General features: G+C 40.6%; 1 protein-coding gene across 1 annotated transcript in view; it reads right to left on the bottom strand.

Moving 5' to 3' along the window:
• The window catches only part of LOC109878039 (glycine receptor subunit alphaZ1-like), a 90,985-nt gene that overhangs the window by 65,034 nt on the left and 4,980 nt on the right, over positions 1–20,971 (bottom strand). Inside the window, exons 2-4 of the mRNA XM_031789593.1 lie at positions 9,975–10,099; positions 715–741; positions 113–151 (exon numbers count right to left, since the gene is read on the bottom strand). Coding sequence (XP_031645453.1) covers positions 113–151; positions 715–741; positions 9,975–10,099 — 191 coding nt within the window. The remainder of the gene's footprint in view (positions 1–112; positions 152–714; positions 742–9,974; positions 10,100–20,971) is intronic.

Below are 20,971 nucleotides of genomic sequence, written 5' to 3'. Positions count from 1 at the left end.
GTTTCTTAAAAAAAAAATGTTTTAATGGCTATAAACATGAAGATTGCCTGAGTGGCGTTGAGAGAGAGAGTGACTTGCATACTTTATTCCGTGATGAATGAAAAGAAAGTACCTTTCTTGTGAGAAGCTTCTGTTTTGGGGCCTTGTGGGTCTAATAACAAAAAAGATCATGATTAAAACACATCATATTCTAACAGCAAGTACTCACATTGTTTTTCTCAATGTGGAAAACAACAATAAAAAACACATCTAGTATCACAACTTGCCAACACTTCAGAACTTATACAGGTAAGTGTGCGGCAGGGAAAGGAAGGAAACATTGTGGTGGCCAAAATACTGAAGGCAATAGCAGGAAGGAGGGATGCACGAGTTTGTGTTGAAGAACGTCATAGCGGGTCGGGCAGGAGAGGAGGCGATGCAGAGATGAGAGGAGGGGTAGAGCAGGGGTGCAAGGCATAGTTCTTCACGGGAGGCAGAAGGTGAGGTTAGCAAAATGCACTAAGATGAAAACATCAGACAAAGGAAAGATGCATAGACTACATGTCAAACTGGCTTCGCTTAGATCTGCTTGCATCATTTGGCTTTAAATGCTTAAATGCTTACATTTTCTTATCAAGCAACTGGTAAGTGATTCAAACTAATTTTCTAATAAATGGGATATAAAAATCGTATTTTTTTTAGATTTTGTTCATCTAAAAAAAGATATATTTTTACCTCTTCCACTCGCGGGGACCCCTGCAACTGAGCAGCAAAATTGGTGCAACACAAGAGAACAGGAACAGGAAGTATACTTAGTGGACGAAGTGATATAGAAAAGTGATATAAAACACAAAGGCTCACACACAGACGTGATCAATTCATTGTTTTACCTGGGCCTTTTCCAGTCGTTACAGAAATGACCTTCTTTTTTTCTTCATGAATTGCCATGACTGAAGCTGGCCATGCATCATTTCAAACCTGGTTGGCGCTTCACCAATCCAGCACAACAAACCACTTCATTACAATTACAGATAGAAGAATTAGTCCCATTATTGCACTTATTTGGTAAGTGCGTAAAATAAACAAGGCATGCAAAAGATAACACCAAAATACCTGATAATAACCTTAATATTTCAGCCTGGTCAATCCCACCTTTTACATCCAAAGGCTGTTAATGATAAGGTACTGTACATAACACATACATTAACACAAACATACAGTACATTTCCATAACTTTCTGACAAAATTCAGAAGATCTTAATTAGATCAACAGAAAGGTTGCTCCTTCCCAGACGACATTTGCTGCTCATGTTGAATCACTGCCGGTCCGTTCCTAATTACTATCGCCTGTCGACACAGGTGAATTCTTCTTCTTAGGCACATAGTGAATGTATTTTCTCAACAAAGATTGTGTGTTGATAAATGTGCTATTTTTTTGCTCCGGAGGCACATTGAATATGTAAACCAGGCGGCATGCAGCCTGCCTACTTTTCTATATGTGACAAGTGCCATTGATGAGAGATGGCGACTACACAGGGCTGAAGTCTTTGTGGGGGATATTGTAATCTATCAACGATGAGAGATGGCGACTACACAGAGCTGAAGTCTTTGTGGGGGATATTGTAATCTATCAACGTCAGGAGACAAGGAAATCGTTCTTTAAGATAGATGGAAAGTATTCTGCATGACCATGAACTGTTGTAGACAGGTGATTCGAACTCTATAATCTGTCTGGATCTAGTGAGGATTATTATTCCTCTTGTTTTACACTCTGCATGCAAAGGCAATCCCTCTGTGTCAACCTAAGCCTGAGTTTATCCTCTATTTGAGATCTGAAAACCTGATCCCAAACATTAAACCAGAGCGTTGACTGTTTTCTTTGTTCAAAGCTTGCAATCTCATACTGGCAAATAACTAGCAGTGTGTAAAATCTATTCTCCATATGTTACAAAGAGGTGAAGCAAATAAAAGGTTTTGTGCAAAATGTTTTTTAGAAACAGTGAATAATCAGCTATAAGAATGTACAATTGCGTTTTTAGAATGAATCCATCTGGGCCTGGTAGCGTCTCACTCACGCACCGTTTCACAAAAGGACAAATCTCGAAAGGCGACAGTTAAAACCGTCTAGCATGAAACATAAAAACAGTCGCTTGGGGGGGGGGGGGGGGGGACGGACTTGAATTATCTTGTCAGAGTAAACAATTATATGGCAACTTTAATGTCACACTCAAGTGTGGTCGCCGTTTTCCCACTTCCCAGTATCAGAAATGAAATGACCCAAATGACAGGAAGTGACAGTAGCCTTTATGACACCGTCTCCTCTCCTCCTCTCAGTGGTATTAGAGAAGCCTCAGTGACCAGACGGAGAGAAGCAGCATCCGATTCAACCATCCAACCATTCTCACATGCCATTCATTAAATTCATGTTTGATATCATGCTGAATAACAACATCAAGGGCAAACTCCCAATAATAGGGCTTTAATAAATACATGGCCTAGATATTATCTCATTCAAATCAATAGAATAAGGCTACTGTTGATTTATTCTAAAAGGTATTTCTCCTATGTTTACATGTACAGTAGATGGATACTAGCAACAGATTTGTACTAAGTATTACAGTAATGGATGGTTGGATACTACAACCATCTTGGTGTGAATGGTGTCCTGTCCTGTCTTATCCTGTCCTGTCCTATCCTGTCTTATCCTGTCCTATCCTGTCCTGTCTTATCCTGTCCTATCCTCTCCTGTCCTATCCTGTCCTGTCTTATCCTGTCCTGTCCTATCCTGTCCTATCCTGTCCTGTCCTGTCCTATCCTATCCTGTCCTGTCTTATCCTGTCCTGTCCTATCCTGTCCTGTCTTATCCTGTACTGTCTTATCCTGTCCTGTCTTATCCTGTCATATCCTGTCCTATCCTGTCTTATCCTGTCCTGTCCTATCCTGTCCTATCCTGTCCTATGACTTCTACATCATCCATTCAGTCTGCTGGGTCCTTGCAATTTTGCCTCTCCCTAGACTTTGAAACATGATCAATACTTCTGTTATAACTCAGGTAGATTCAGTCCTGAAATGCTATCAAACATCTACTCCCAGTTCAGTACGGTACGTCAGTCCAAATGTCTAGATCCAAGAGTCGAGCATCCGGAGTAGCTGAATGTGTCCTCATTCATCAAACATAGTAGAATAACAAAAATATGAAGGCAGACTGAAGTTTCAATGTCAAAAAGTAATGTAGTTAGTGATTGGTGTGTGTGTGTGTGTGTGTGTGTGTGTGTGTGTGTGTGTGTGTGTGTGTGTGTGTGTGTGTGTGTGTGTGTGTGTGTGTGTGTGTTATATTAACTCTGTTTAGGGTGGTGTTATTTACTGAACCCCATTCCTTTAATATTCCTGAAGTAGTGGGCAGATCCGTTGGTTCCCTGTTTCCATGTGTTTATGAACACAGCAGCATCTGAACACTGCCCCCTCCCCCCTCTCTCATTAGGGGTTATTCCATTCATCCTATTAGTTACCCATTAAACAAGTGCTGATAACACCAAATTAACGTCAAGCCCCACCAGCTAATAATATTTCATCTCCCCAGTCGGGTAGGTTGAAACAAAAAAGAGAAGGAGAAGAAAAAGAGGTAGAACAGAGAGGGAGAGGGAGAGAAAGGGAGGGAGGGAGAGGGAGGGAGAGAGATACATAACAGGTGAAAGACACATCCCTGCGTAGGGAAAAATAAGACAGAAGCCAGAAACAGTAAATATATGGCAGCAAGGACTGTATATTTACAGATGTTCACTTGTCTCGCAAAACTAATTCAGGCAAAGTGACACAGCTAGTTCATTGTGAAAGCGTTTGGTTACACTGATCATCACTGTGATGTGACACGGCAGGCTTTAAAAAGGATGTGAGAGTAAGAGGAGAGAGCAGAGAGGACTAAGTGACTGACTGGCTGTCTGACTGACTGGCTGTCTGACTGACTGTCTGGCTGACTGGCTGTCTGACTGGCTGTCTGACTGGCTGTCTGACTGACTGGCTGTCTGACTGACTGACAGTCTGACTGACTGGCTGTCTGACTGGCTGACTGACTGGCTGTCTGACTTGCTGACTGACTGTCTGGCTGTCTGTCTGACTGGCTGACTGGCTGGCTGACTGGCTGGCTGACTGGCTGTATGATTGTCTGACAGGCATCAGAAGCAGCAGTAACAACCCAGGGTGGGGTGATGACTGACTGACTGACAGGGTGGGGTGGTGATGTGTATTTTGGTGGAATCTGCACAGCCTCATGGTTGAGGGCCAAGCTGCCCCTCACTGTGACTGATGAGGAGGGACAAGGTTGAAGAGGAGACTGAAGTCACAGCTGTACCCCCCACCACTGTTCATCACTGCAGTGCAGGCAGAGTTGAGCCCTAGATTACACCAGTCACCCTGCCTATAGCTCATCAGAGGTGCGAGGGGAAAGCTAGCAGGGTAAATAATCAGTCAAGACTACCTTAACCTTCATAGTCGTTGCTGGAGAATGAACGTTAGAGTGGAATGAATTAAATTTTAAAAGAAACTCGTAGACCATACAGGGGAGATCCCAAATGTGTCAGAAGGATATTTCCTTTTTCCATTCCAATAGAGAACCTGCTAAATCAATTAGAAGGCTTCCCCACAGTGAGTCCCAGTCATGATCAGTGTAATTTCCTCTCATGCCGGCACATTCGAAGCTTCAGGCAATTCTCTGCTATTCTCTCCCTGTTTTTCACTGTTGCTGTGCCACCACATTAGCAGGGATGGTGGTAGATTGAGGAGGTGTGCTCCTTTGTTAGCCCTACAGAGAATGCCTTAGCAGTTCTAATGTTCTAACATTCTAATGATCTAAAGAATGACTCAGCAGTTCAAACATTCTAATGTTCTAAAGAATGCCTTCAAACATTCTAACATTCTAATGTTCTAAAGAATGCCTGCTAACGTTCTAACATTCTAATTTTCTAAAGAATGCCTTCTAACGTTCTAACATTCTAATGTTCTAAAGAATGCCTTCTAACGTTCTAACATTCTAATGTTCTAAAGAATGCCATCTAATATTCTAATGTTCTAAAGAATGCCTTAGCAGTTCTAACATTCTAATGTTCTAAAGAATGCCTTCTAACGTTCTAACATTCTAATGTTCTAAAGAATAACATAGTAGTTCTAACATTCTAATGTTCTAAAGAATGCCTTAGTAGTTCTATAGTTCTAATGTTCTAAATAATGTTTCCTAATGTTCTAAAATTGTAATGTTCTAAAGAATGCCTTTAAACGTTCTAACATTCAAATGTTCTAAAGAATGCCTTAGCAGTTCAAACATTCTAATGTTCTAAAGAATGCCATCTAATATTCTAATGTTCTAAAGAATGCCTTAGCAGTTCAAACATTCTAATGTTCTAAAGAATGCCTTAGTAGTTCTATAGTTCTAATGTTCTAAATAATGTTTCCTAATGTTCTAAAATTGTAACATTCTAAAGAATGCCTTTAAACGTTCTAACATCCTAATGTTCTAAAGAATGCCTTCTAACATTCTAAAGAATGCCTTCTAACATTCTTATGTTCTAAACAATGCCTTCTAACGTTCTAACATTCTAATGTTCTAAAGAATTCCTTCTAACGTTCTAACATTCTAAAGAATGCCTTCTAACATTCTAATGTTCTAAAGAATGCCTTCTAACGTTGTAATGTTCTAAATAATTCCTTCTAACGTTCTAACATTCTAAAGAATGCCTTCTAACATTCTAATGTTCTAAAGAATGCCTTCTAACATTCTAATGTTCTAAAGAATTCCTTCTAACGTTCTAACATTCTAAAGAATGCCTTCTAACGTTGTAATGTTCTAAAGAATGCCTTCTAACGTTGTAATGTTCTAAAGAATGCCTTCTAACATTCTAATGTTCTAAAGAATGCCTTCTAACATTCTAATGTTCTAAAGAATTCCTTCTAACGTTCTAACATTCTAAAGAATGCCTTCTAACGTTGTAATGTTCTAAAGAATGCCTTCTAACGTTGTAATGTTCTAAAGAATGCCTTCTAACGTTGTAATGTTCTAAAGAATGCCTTCTAACGTTGTAATGTTCTAAAGAATGCCTTCTAACATTGTAATGTTCTAAAGAATGCCTTCTAACGTTGTAATGTTCTAAATAATTCCTTCTAACGTTCTAACATTCTAAAGAATGCCTTCTAACATTCTAATGTTCTAAAGAATGCCTTCTAACATTCTAATGTTCTAAAGAATTCCTTCTAACGTTCTAACATTCTAAAGAATGCCTTCTAACGTTGTAATGTTCTAAAGAATGCCTTCTAACGTTGTAATGTTCTAAAGAATGCCTTCTAACATTGTAATGTTCTAAAGAATGCCTTCTAACATTGTAATGTTCAAAAGAATGCCTTCTAACGTTGTAATGTTCTAAAGAATGCCTTCTAACGTTGTAATGTTCTAAAGAATGCCTTCTAACATTGTAATGTTCTAAAGAATGCCTTCTAACGTTGTAATGTTCTAAAGAATGCCTTCTAACGTTGTAATGTTCTAAAGAATGCCTTCTAACGTTGTAATGTTCTAAAGAATGCCTTCTAACGTTGTAATGTTCTAAAGAATGCCTTCTAGCGTTGTAATGTTCTAAAGAATGCCTTCTAACATTGTAATGTTCTAAAGAATGCCTTTGCAGTTCTACAATTCTATAAACACTATTTTTTAAGTTCTAATTATATAAAGAATATCTTTACCATTCTAATTGTATAAAGGATATCTTTACCATTCTAATTGTATAAAGGATATCTTTACCATTCTAATTGTATAAAGAATATCTTTACCATTCTAATTGTATAAAGGATATCTTTACCATTCTAATTGTATAAAGGATATCTTTACCATTGTAATTGTATAAAGGATATCTTTACCATTCTAATTGTATAAAGGATATCTTTACCATTCTAATTGTATAAAGGATATCTTTACCATTCTAATTGTATAAAGGATATCTTTACCATTCTAATTGTATAAAGGATATCTTTACCATTCTAATTGTATAAAGGATATCTTTACCATTCTAATTGTATAAAGGATATCTTTACCATTCTAATTGTATAAAGGATATCTTTACCATTCTAATTGTATAAAGGATATCTTTACCATTCTAATTGTATAAAGGATATCTTTACCATTCTAATTGTATAAAGGATATCTTTACCATTCTAATTGTATAAAGGATATCTTTACCATTCTAATTGTATAAAGGATATCTTTACCATTCTAATTGTATAAAGGATATCTTTACCATTCTAATTGTATAAAGGATATCTTTACCATTCTAATTATATAAAGAATATCTTTACCATTCTAATTGTATAAAGGATATCTTTACCATTCTAATTGTATAAAGGATATCTTTACCATTCTAATTGTATAAAGGATATCTTTACCATTCTAATTGTATAAAGGATATCTTTACCATTCTAATTGTATAAAGGATATCTTTACCATTCTAATTGTATAAAGGATATCTTTACCATTCTAATTGTATAAAGGATATCTTTACCATTCTAATTGTATAAAGGATATCTTTACCATTCTAATTGTATATAATATATTAGCAGTTCTAAAGTTCCACTGTGTTTACTGTATATCTTATAAACAACCATCATTCTCTGATGAAGACGTTTCTTAGTCTTTGTACAGACGTTCATTATTAAGAAATGACCTGCCGGCCTGTTTATTTCATGAATGGGATTCATGTGTTTGGCTGGCAGGGATGGGAGAAGGACTGCTTGAATGAGTGAGTCTACCACTCACACTACAATACAGTGTTGACCTGACAGCCATGACTAACCTCTGAATCTATCTCACATTGTTCCATCCCATGACAATAGGCCTCTCGCCACACACTAGTCATATGATTAACATTATACATTACATAAAGTAATGTATTTTCCTTGATATGCAAAGACATGTTACATTAGGGGCGGCAGGGTAGCCTAGTGTTTAGAGTGTAGGTGGCAGGGTAGCCTAGTGGTTAGAGTGTAGAGGTGGCAGGGTAGCCTAGTGGTTAGAGTGTAGAGGTGGCAGGGTAGCCTAGTGGTTAGAGTGTAGAGGTGGCAGGGTAGCCTAGTGGTTAGAGTGTAGAGGTGGCAGGGTAGCATAGTGGTTAGAGGCAGGGTAGCCTAGTGGTTAGAGGCAGGGTAGCCTAGTGGTTAGAGGCAGGGTAGCCTAGTGGTTAGAGGCAGGGTAGCCTAGTGGTTAGAGGCAGGGTAGCCTAGTGGTTAGAGCGTTGGGCCAGTAAATAAGAATTAGAACACTGTTAGCTTTCATATCCGACCCTATTTAGACTCACTAGCATGAAAACTGCTATTGTGCTTCTTGTATTAGTGCTCTTGACAAGCCCACTGAGGCTGAGCGGATCCTGTAGTGAACACTTTCTCTGGGCATTGTACTATAACGGTGATGGAGGGTTCTATTACAGCAGTGGATCACAATACACACAACACTCGAGTTTCATATATCAAAGTAACTGTGATATAGTAGGTTTAGCTGAGAGCAGAACTCTTACAGGTGCCAGACAAGACCGGCACATCATACGATCTGTCGTGATGTTATCGCTGTGAATTGAGACGTCGGCTTAAAAAACAACATTCATACAAAGCCTCTGAACATCAAACAGTTTAATCAAGCAAAGAAAAAGTTTGTTGTTGTTGTTGTTGTTGTTGTTGTTGTTGTTGTTGCAGTGAACATCGTGAGTGAAGTGAGTATTGTGAGTTATGTAGTCTAACTGTATGAGCAGATGTGGTTTTGCAACTCTAGCAGGCTGAATAATTCATGCTTAGTCACAGCAAACACTCCTGGATTCAGTACTTCATATACTGAGATGTCATACTCATGGAAACCACATGTAATATACCTGTAAAAGGCACAGCAATTCTGGGGCCAAAACATCATGTTAAACATGGACCCAGAGTAGCAGTCCCATTGTATCCAAATATTTTCAGAGTATCAAAGCATGTATGATAGATAGATAATCAGAATCAAATCCCTTCAAAATGTCTTCAGAAACAATCTCAGTGTATGGTATGGAAACAGGTTGTTTGTGGGAGTGGTTTCTCATGCAGAACATTAGATTCAGATTTTTGTCTTATTATTATAGACCCCCACAATTACGGAATTGTGGGGGTAATATTCCAATATATATATATATATATATATATTTATACCATATGTGAATTATTATACCACCTCAGATAAGGATGTTCTGATAATAATTGTAGTATTAATACTAGAGCAGAAAATATGATAAAATAAAGGAACTCTCATCAAAATGATGAAGACTTCTTTCAAACGCTCCAACATAAATTTGGTGTTGTGCCACAACGGTGCTCTACCATTGAACAACATGGTTTGGACTCAGTCATCATAACGCGGCTGTATTACCATAGTTCAATAAGGAAACCTCTGACATGTATCTTTATGGGGGCTTCCATATAGGGAAAGGTCACTTTTAACGTTATGGAAAACATGTTTAGCAACACACTGCCTTTACCACCAAAACAGACATTCAGGACATTGAGACGTTGTGACGTTTTTATACAGGAATGTAGCCAGCCTTAAACAACTTCATTGTAGCCACATCCTGTAAATATATTGAGGATTTGTGAATATCGTAACAGCTTAAATTAAATATTTTAAGGTTTAAAAGGGTGAAGTGTTTAAGGTGCAAAAAGTGTTGAAATTTGTAAAAAAGAAATAAAGGTTAATAAGTGTGTTTAATATGTGAAAATGACCTCACTTGAAAAATGTATTCAAAGGACCAACACATTTTAATCCGAATTATTTGCTAAAGCCCAAATCAATAGTAAAATAAAGGTGTAATAGATATATTAATATTATATAGATTTCATTGTTTAACTACACTGTCCTCTCTTTACGATCCTGACTGGAATATGTTATTTCTGGTGGTGCATGGCTACATTCCTGTTTTATCCCACTGTGTCTTGGTGGCTACTCCTACCTTTGAAATTAGGTCTGATTCTTGCATCGTAACCCGAAACTTTGCCCATGAGTTTGTCCAGGAACTCAGAGGGAGGCATTGGGGAGGCAGCTTTTCGAGCCGCGGCTTCTTTAGAGGCTGCCAAGCTAGAGAGAAGAGAGAGAGAGAGAGAGAGAGAGACAGACAGAGAGAGAGAGAGAGAGAGAGAGAGAGAGACAGAGAGAGAGAGAGACAGAGAGAGAGAGAGAGAGAGAGAGAGAGAGAGAGAGACAGACAGAGAGAGAGAGAGAGAGACAGAGAGAGAGAGAGAGAGAGAGAGACAGAGAGAGAGAGACAGAGAGAGAGAGAGAGACAGACAGAGAGAGAGAGAGACAGAGAGAGAGAGAGAGAGAGAGAGAGAGAGAGAGAGAGAGAGAGAGAGAGAAAGAGATATGGGTGCACAACTGAGATTTAAAATGGTGAGTTGTTGTCATACATAGCATCATTCTGAGAGTAATCCCATCCAACAAGTATTTTCTGTTGAGGGATGCTACCATTACTGGTTCCCTTCCCTTGTCCATTTGTTATATAATGTGCCTCAATATGAGGTATGAACTGTGTTACTTGTCTTCCAAATGAATACAGCAGTTTGATCCATGTAATGTAGGAACTTTGTGGGGAACTTTTAGGAAGTATCCACTTGGTGAGTTATATGCTCAGAGGACAATCAATAATATTGATTGTCCATTAAGTTGTTGATATTTGACTCCTTCACATCGTAGCCTACAACACAAGCATTTCGCTACACCCGTAATATTATCTTCTAAATATGTGTAGGTGACCAATAACATTTGATTTGATATAAACACAGAACATACATCATGTTTATTGGATATTTTCTAAATGTCTCATCTACATGCATTTTTTATGTTCTTTCTTTTTATATCCATCAACAAAATAATATGAACATTTCCTACACAGAATAAAAGCAAGATTTTACATAACCACAGATACCTGTAACCTCACAATCCATTTCCTGTGATGACAGGATAATAAAACAATCAACGTTTTTGAAAATACCACAAACATACCAATTTATAGCTCCAAAAAGAAAGCTGAAAACAGAAAATATGTTAATTACTTCTCCATTTGTTCGGAGAATTTGCATATCCTGCATATCCAGAATGAACCATCTTGTGGATAATAAGGGATGACAGAAATGACCAGGGTGGCATTCCCTTTAATCTCATGCAAGCAGTCCAGGGCCGGCCAGGGGGCCTGGTCCACCCTTACTTACCTCCTTTCCCTTCCAAATAAAATACTGAAATACTGATTATTTATTTGACGGAGACGCGCGCCGACAGAAAGACAAATCAATCCCAGTTAAAGCGTCAGAGCGAGTAAAACAGCGCCCCCTATCTGTCTCGGTATGTGTAGACAATGTATCAGACGCCGTCTGGAACGAAAGAGTGCGTCATGTGATTCTATTTCTGACCAGACAGCATCAGATACATGGGATACATATAGACTGGCGCTGTTTCTCTGGGATTATATACAGATATCTGGTTTCAGCCTTTTACCAATTGGAAAGGAAAGTTGGCGGGTACATAGTGCATTATTAGAATGACGGATTGCCCTAAATTAAATTGATGTTGAGCCAAAATGATATAATTACGCCTGTCTAAATAAAATACTGCAAAACACTTCACCTGGGAGCATGACTTAGCCACATTGGATCATTAGCTTCTATTCATTTTTTTTGCTGTGGATTGTTTCAAATCACAAGTGTGGGAAGCCTGTAATTTGGGTAGTGAACGTGGCAATTGGTCCAGCTGATTGATTTGCGGCTGTCAGTGACAAGCGTCTAAAATATGTGTGACCATCATGTATCTTGAGTAGAATTTAAAATATTGAGACAGGAAGAAGGGGAGGGAGGTGTGGTGAAAATATGGTCCGTCTCCAGAATGCATGCTATATAGGAAAGTACCCGTTTGTCAATGTCTTGTTTCGGATCGACTTAAACTCGCCACGTAGAGCACATATTTTTTTCTTCGCTTCACACAACTCAACAAAGTCTGTTTTTTAAAACATCCCATTGCAAATGATAGTTCCTGAAAATATAAAAAATCTTTCCAACACTCCTGGCCTCGATAATCACCAGACTCGATGTGAAAGAACCAAATATCATGATCTGATGATCCCATATATCCTGAAACGTCAGAAAGAAACAGCTTTCTATACCAAACTCACTGGCGCAGGAAACGCCGAGGGCAGGAAATAAGCTAGTTGATACAATCTTGCAAGTTCGTTAGCAACAGGATCGGGCCCGACACTGTGATAATTAGATACAAATGTCGAACTTCACTAGCAATAGCTCAAGTCATCACAGATAGAAGGGGGGCAGACAGGTGGAGAAGAGAGATGAATGTGATTTTCTACTGTTTTTATTGGTTGAGGATGGAAGTAGGCCTTCTGCCCTATAGGCTATCTCTGACTTCTATGCTCATGTCTTCAGCCGCCCATGGAACACAGTGTATCAATGTGTCCAAATGGCAGAGGCTAGTGCTCTTGCCATAGTTGAATTTTAACTTTTTGATTTTACTTCAGATTTTTATGATTAATCTCGTGATAATGATTTGGGAAAACAAATTGAAAGGAAACTGTTCCACGGAAATGTGCAAATGTAAATATTCAGAACTGGCACGCAGTTAAGTAGAAATGGTAGGATAAATTGTAAGCTTCCCCAAACTTGAAGCTCACGAGCTGCCTATGATCTTTACTAATACAATCATTTAAAAAAATGCGCCCTCCTCTGGAATTCAAATGCCCTTCCAACTGATGCCTCGGGTCTGATTGCAGCCTTCTGAAACTGAGATGGTAAAGAAAAGAAAAGATCCAATTAACACCACAGCAAAATACAACTCAAATCTATGTGTGATCGTGATCATAACACCAAAGACGAGGCTTATGTTTTATACCACACAACATATGGCATATTTTGACATGTCAGCGCAAAAGGTAATCCTACACATATGAACCAACTGCCCCCATCAGTAGACTCTAACATATTAACCAACTGCCCCATCAGTAGACTAACATATTAACCAACTGCCCCCATCAGTAGACTAACATATTAACCAACTGCCCCCATCAGTAGACTAACATATTAACCAGCTGCCCCCATCAGTAGACTAATATATTAACCAACTGCCCCATCAGTAGACTAACATATTCACCAACTGCCCCATCAGTAGACTAACATATTAACCAACTGCCCCCATCAGTAGACTAACATATTAACCAACTGCCCCCATCAGTAGACTCTAACATATTAACCAACTGCCCCCATCAGTAGACTAATATATTAACCAACTGCCCCATCAGTAGACTAACATATTCACCAACTGCCCCATCAGTAGACTAACATATTAACCAACTGCCCCCATCAGTAGACTAACATATGAACCAACTGCCCCCATCAGTAGACTAACATATTAACCAACTGCCCCCATCAGTAGACTAACATATGAACCAACTGCCCCCATCAGTAGACTAACATATGAACCAACTGCCCCCATCAGTAGACTAAAATATTCACCAACTGCCCCATCAGTAGACTCTAACATATTAACCAACTGCCCCATCAGTAGACTAACATATTCACCAACTGCCCCATCAGTAGACTAACATATTAACCAACTGCCCCCATCAGTAGACTGACATATTAACCAACTGCCCGATCAGTAGACTAACATATTCACCAACTGCCCCATCAGTAGACTCTAACATATTTACCAACTGCCCCCATCAGTAGACTAACATATTAACCAACTGCCCCCATCAATAGACTAACATATGAACCAACTGCCCCCATCAGTAGACTAAAATATTCACCAACTGCCCCATCAGTAGACTCTAACATATTAACCAACTGCCCCATCAGTAAGACTAACATATTCACCAACTGCCCCATCAGTAGACTAACATATTAACCAACTGCCCCCATCAGTAGACTGACATATTAACCAACTGCCCCATCAGTAGACTAACATACTAACCAACTGCCCCCCATCAGTAGACTAACATATTAAACAACTGACCCCATCAGTAGACTAACATATTAACCAACTGCCCCCATCAGTAGACTAACATATGAACCAACTGCCCCCATCAGTAGACTAACATATTAACCAACTGCCCCCATCAGTAGACTAACATATTAACCAACTGCCCCATCAGTAGACTAACATATTCACCAACTGCCCCATCAGTAGACTCTAACATATTAACCAACTGCCCCCATCAGTAGACTAACATATTAACCAACTGCCCCATCAGTAAACTAACATATTAACCAACTGCCCCCATCAGTAGACTAACATATTAACCAACTACTCCCATCAGTAGACTAACATATTAACCAACTGCCCCCATCAGTAAACTAACATATTAACCAACTGCCCCCATCAGTAGACGAACATATTAACCAACTACCCCCATCAGTAGACTAACATATTAACCAACTGCCCCCATCAGTAGACTAACATATTCACCAACTGCCCCATCAGTAGACTCTAACATATTAACCAACTGCCCCATCAGTAGACTAACATATTAACCAACTACCCCCATCAGTAGACTAACATATTAACCAACTGCCCCCATCAGTAGACTAACATATTAACCAACTGCCCCCATCAGTAGACTAACATATTAACCAACTGCCCCCATCAGTAGACTAACATATTAACCAACTGCCCCCATCAGTAGACTAACATATTAACCAACTGCCCCCATCAGTAGACGAACATATTAACCAACTGCCCCATCAGTAGACTAAAATATTCACCAACTGCCCCATCAGTAGACTCTAACATATTAACCAACTGCCCCATCAGTGGACTAACATATTAACCAACTGCCCCCATCAGTAGACTAACATATTAACCAACTGCCCCCATCAGTAGACTAACATATTAACCAACTGCCCCCATCAGTAGACTAACATATTAACCAACTGCCCCATCAGTAGACTAACATATTCACCAACTGCCCCATCAGTAGACTCTAACATATTAACCAACTGCCCCCATCAGTAGACTAACATATTAACCAACTACCCCCATCAGCAGACTAACATATTAACCAACTGCCCCCATCAGTAGACTAACATATTAACCAACTGCCCCCATCAGTAGACTAACATATTAACCAACTGCCCCATCAGTAGACTAACATATTCACCAACTGCCTCATCAGTAGACTCTAACATATTAACCAACTGCCCCCATCAGTAGACTAACATATTAACCAACTGCCCCAACAGTAAACTAACATATTAACCAACTGCCCCCATCAGTAGACTAACATATTAACCAACTATCCCCATCAGTAGACTAACATATTAACCAACTGCCCCCATCAGTAGACTAACATATTAACCAACTGCCCCCATCAGTAGACTAACATATTAACCAACTGCCCCCATCAGTAGACTAACATATTAACCAACTGCCCCCATCAGTAGACTAACATATTAACCAACTGCCCCCATCAGTAGACTAACATATTAACCAACTGCCCCCATCAGTAGACTAACATATTAACCAACTGCCCCATCAGTAGACTAACATATTAACCAACTGCCCCATCAGTAGACTAACATATTAACCAACTGCCCCCATCAGTAGACTAACATATTAACCATCTGCCCCCATCAGTAGACTAACATATTAACCAACTGCCCCCATCAGTAGACTAACATATTAACCAACTGCCCCCATCAGTAGACTAACATATTAACCAACTGCCCCCCATCAGTAGACTAACATATTAACCAACTGCCCCCATCAGTAGACTAACATATTAACCAACTGCCCCCATCAGTAGACTAACATATTAACCAACTGCCCCCATCAGTAGACTAACATATTAACCAACTGCCCCCATCAGTAGACTAATATATTAACCAACTGCCCCCCATCAGTAGACTAACATATGAACCAACTGCCCCCATCAATAGACTAACATATTAACCAACTGCCCCCATCAGTAGACTAACATATTAACCAACTGCCCCCATCAGTAGACTAACATATTAACCAACTGCCCCATCAGTAGACGAACATATTAACCAACTGCCCCATCAGTAGACTAACATATTAACCAACTGCCCCATCAGTAGACTAACATATTAACCAACTGCCCCCATCAGTAGATTCTAACATATTAACCAACTGCCCCCATCAGTAGACTCTAACATATTAACCAACTGCCCCCATCAGTAGACTAACATATTAACCAACTGCCCCCATCAGTAGACTCTAACATATTAACCAACTGCCCCCATCAGTAGACTCTAACATATTCACCAACTGCCCCCATTAGTAGATTCTAACATATTCACCAACTGCCCCCATTAGTAGATTCTAACATATTCACCAACTGCCCCCATCAGTAGACTAAACAGAATACAGATCACACAAGGATGGACATAGAACACTGAAGTACTGTAAATTAGGAAGTTGCTGTCTCTCCATACTGCTACCAGTCTGTGTGTGGGTGGGCCACCCTAACTGACAGGTCACTGGCCAGGCTGTGCTGCTGCTTTACTGTCACATGGGCAGGCACCAACTACCCCAGAGGCTGCTGCTGGGGTCAGCCAAGCACTACTCTCTCTACTCTCTATGCATCATGGCTTCATAGAACTCACTCATTGAAATGGCACGTGAAGGCTATATAGTATACTACAATGGTACCCTATAGTGCACTGCTTTTGACCAGTGGTGCACTATATAGGAGGGAATACTGTGCCATTTTGGATGCATTCCTAGATTTTCAATGGTTGGGTGGGTGGGTTAACTGATACCCAGAAGCCCTTGTGGGTTAACTGATACCCTGAAGCCCTTGTGGGTTAACTGATACCCGGAAGCCCTTGTGGGTTAACTGATTCCCTGAAGCACTTGTGCGTTAACTGATATCCGGACGCCCTGGTGGGTTAACTGATACCCGGAAGCCCTGGTGGGTTAACTGATGCCCTGGTGGCCCTAGAACCCTGATACCCTGAAGCCCTTGTGGGTTAACTGATACCATGAAGCCCTTGTGGGTTAACTGATACCCGGAAGCCCTTGTGGCTTAACTGATACCCGGAAGCCCTTGTGGGTTAACTGATACCCGGAAGGCCTTGTGGGTTAACTGATACCCGGAAGCCCTTGTGGGTTAACTGATACCCTGAAGCCCTTGTGGGTTAACTGATACCCTGAAGCCCTGGTGGGTTAACTGATACCCTGAAGCACTTGTGGTTTAACTGATACCCTGGAGCCATTGTGGGTTAACTGATACCCTGAAGCCCTTGTGGGTTAACTGATACCCTGAAGCCCTTGTGGGTTAACTGATACCCTGAAGCCCTTGTGGGTTAACTGATACCCTGAAGCCCTGGTGGGTTAACTGATACCCGGAAGCCCTGTTGGGTTAACTGATACCCTGAAGCACTTGTGGTTTAACTGATACCCTGGAGCCCTTGTGGGTTAACTGATACCCTGAAGCCCTTGTGGGTTAACTGATACCCTGAAGCCCTTGTGGTTTAACTGATACCCTGGAGCCCTTGTGGGTTAACTGATACCCTGAAGCCCTTGTGGGTTAACTGATACCCTGAAGCCCTGGTGGGTTAACTGATACCCTGAAGCCCTTGTGGGTTAACTGATACCCTGAAGCCCTGGCGGGTTAACTGATACCCGGAAGCCCTTGTGGGTTAACTGATGCCCTGAAGCCCTGGCGGGTTAACTGATACCCTGAAGCCCTTGTGGGTTAACTGATACCCTGAAGCCCTTGTGGGTTAACTAATACCCTGAAGCCCTTGTGGGTTAACTGATACCCTGAAGCCCTTGTGGGTTAACTGATACCCTGAAGCCCTGGTGGGTTAACTAATACCCTGAAGCCCTTGTGGGTTAACTGATACCCGGAAGCCCTTGTGGGTTAACTGATACCCTGAAGCCCTTGTGGGTTAACTGATACACTGAAGCCCTTGTGGGTTAACTGATACCCTGAAGCCTTGTTGGGTTAACTGATACCCGGAAGCCCTGTTGGGTTAACTGATACCCTGAAGCCCTGGTGGGTTAACTGATACCCGGAAGCCCTGGTGGGTTAACTGATACCCTGAAGCCCTGGCGGGTTAACTGATACCCAGAAGCCCTTGTGGGTTAACTGATACCCGGAAGCCCTGGTGGGTTAACTGATACCCTGAAGCCCTGGCGGGTTAACTGATACCCGGAAGCCCTTGTGGGTTAACTGATGCCCCGAAGCCCTGGCGGGTTAACTGATACCTGGAAGCCCTTGTGGGTTAACTGATACCCTGAAGCCCTGGTGGGTTAACTGATACCCGGAAGCCCTTGTGGGTTAACTGATACCCGGAAGCCCTTGTGGGTTAACTGATACCCTGAAGCCCTTGTGGGTTAACTGATACCCTGAAGCCCTTGTGGGTTAACTGATACCCTGAAGCCCTTGTGGGTTAACTGATACCCTGAAGCCTTGTTGGGTTAACTGATACCCGGAAGCCCTGGTGGGTTAACTGATACCCTGAAGCCCTGGTGGGTTAACTGATACCCTGAAGTCCTGGTGGGTTAACTGATATCCGGAAGCCCTGGTGGGTTAACTGATACCCGGAAGCCCTGGTGGGTTAACTGCTGCCCTGGTGGCCCTAGAACCCTGATACCCTGAATCTATCTGCAGACCAACCAGTTTCTGTCAAGTCTGACAAATCACTGTGTCTCTTCCATCGATGCTGGCATTATGGTTCATTGATGGAATGTTCCTAAGAGTTACACTTCTTTACTAACCATTAATATCAATCCATACCAAGACAGACAAGTCTAGAATCCATAGCCTAGAACTCTAGAATTATTCGAATACTATTAGAATTCTAGAACTTTGAATTCTAGAATGTTTTGCATGGAATTTTCTTTCAGCAGAAAATGCAGTGTATCAAGGATTATTCTAATACCAGTTAATTACCACACAACACGGTGGAATCCTATTATAATCACCTAAACACAATAGTCGGCTGTGACCATGAGGTTAGTACTAGGGATCAAGCGCAGCAAATAAACTATTGTTAGGACACACACATTACAGATAATACCATGATCTAACGCTATGTTAAAAAGCTTTTAAATTTAGTATTGAACAAACACTCTCGAACTGACGACACAATCAGATTAGTCATAGAGAGATTAGACAGTGTCCTCTACAGAGATGATTGCCTTAGACAGCTAGCATGGGCCCATGCTGTGGGCCACGCAGGAATCTGTTTGACAGTGTGAAATTAGGGGACCGGCACACTCTTTCTCCTTACATTATTGTGGGGTTTGGTATAATAGAGGGAAATAATCGATGAGGAATGTGTAGCATCGCTACCACACTAAATCACAACATCTATGGAGGTTAATCCCACACAAAACCACAGGAATTTGCACCATGAAAATCTGGGACCAACACACTCTTTCTCCTTACATCATCGGAGCCCTTCAGTTTGAAAAAATTATCTATGAATGTAGGATAGACCCCTAAAACACTAAATCACATAATCAATAGGCCTAGAAGTCAATCCCACTCAAAACTACAGGAATCAGGATTCTACACCCATGGGGGGTATCAACAAGATCATCTATGATTTCCTTCCCTCCGACTGGGCTTCTCCCGCCCCGAGTGACTTGTTCCTGGGTTTTGCGTGATCAAAGTTTAGATGTACTTTTATAATTATTTCTGATCAATGCTTGCTTGGCCAGGCCACGGCCAACTGTGGAGAGGCCTGGTCCGCGTGGCCGTTGCTGAGGCAGCAGTAAAAAACAGCTGACTCCCAGCGACAGAGAGAATAATATGCAAACAGTCTCTGAGCTCTGCATACTTTAATGTGGAGCACCAATCATTAGCGCTAAGTGTACCTCATTATGTTCTTAATAATGCCTCTGAAGACCACAATCCTAATTGATCTCATCCTGGCTTTTCTGAAATAATCAAAGCCCGACCAAAGCCTTCATCCCCTCCCAGTCCCGGGCACAGAAAGGACGGACGGACGGACGGACGGACGGGGGGCGTTCTGTTCTCCTTTTCAAACTGTTAACGTAATGTCTGTTAATAAACCAAGAATCATCATAAACATATATTTCAACAAAACATTGAACAAAACGAATGACGAACGTGTGCAGCATAAGGTCATGCATTTGTCTTTTAAGGAGTGTTATTGTGTTGAGCTGAAAAGAGAAAAAAAAAGAGAAAAAAGTGAAACATTACATGAATTAATGCTCCGTACAATGTCAGCATGCAGTACAGTACAGCATGCTGTATAGAACAACATATTGGACATGCATTGGAACTGGCAGTATTGAGTGGACAATTGAAAGATTTCAGTGAATTCAGAGCTACGAATTCCTCCATTTCTTTCTCCGTGACTGAGTAGAAAGAGAGGTGAGGCCATTGACGTTATTTATAGTGCTATCTGTCTTTGTCTATGTTGATAAATAGTGTATTATCATACATCAAGATTTGGAAATAAACCTGGCTAAAATGTGTGATTGTAAGGGATTGTGAACTCCACTGAGCTCGTCGATAGTTTTTTTTATTAGAGGCTTATGCATTTATAACTAAATATATCCATCTTTCCCACCCATCTGTTCTGACAATGCATGTAGTACATCCTATCGGACCTGAAAACAAGTGCCATCACCATCACCATCACAATGAACGTGACATGGCTGGTGGAACAGCATGGTGTGTGTAAATAGGATTTAACGAAGACATGGGGTTCAAATCTGTGATGAAATTAGGTTTTTAAAGGACAAATTCTATATAGGTGATTGGATACAACTGGTTCTGTGGTGTCTGTGCATGAAAGCAGCGCCACTGTTTTCTGCTGTTCAAGGCCAACTCAAGGTTATGTTTCATGAGTAGGGTCGCAAAGCTACAGGAATCTTTAGTCATTTGGGTAATTAACAGAAAATCTTTGGTAATTTATACTTGAATAGCTTTGAAAAATATATTAATAT

Source organism: Oncorhynchus kisutch, linkage group LG15 (assembly GCF_002021735.2).
Source record: "Oncorhynchus kisutch isolate 150728-3 linkage group LG15, Okis_V2, whole genome shotgun sequence".
NCBI lineage: Eukaryota > Metazoa > Chordata > Actinopteri > Salmoniformes > Salmonidae > Oncorhynchus > Oncorhynchus kisutch.
This window is presented reverse-complemented; position numbering and strand designations above follow the sequence as displayed.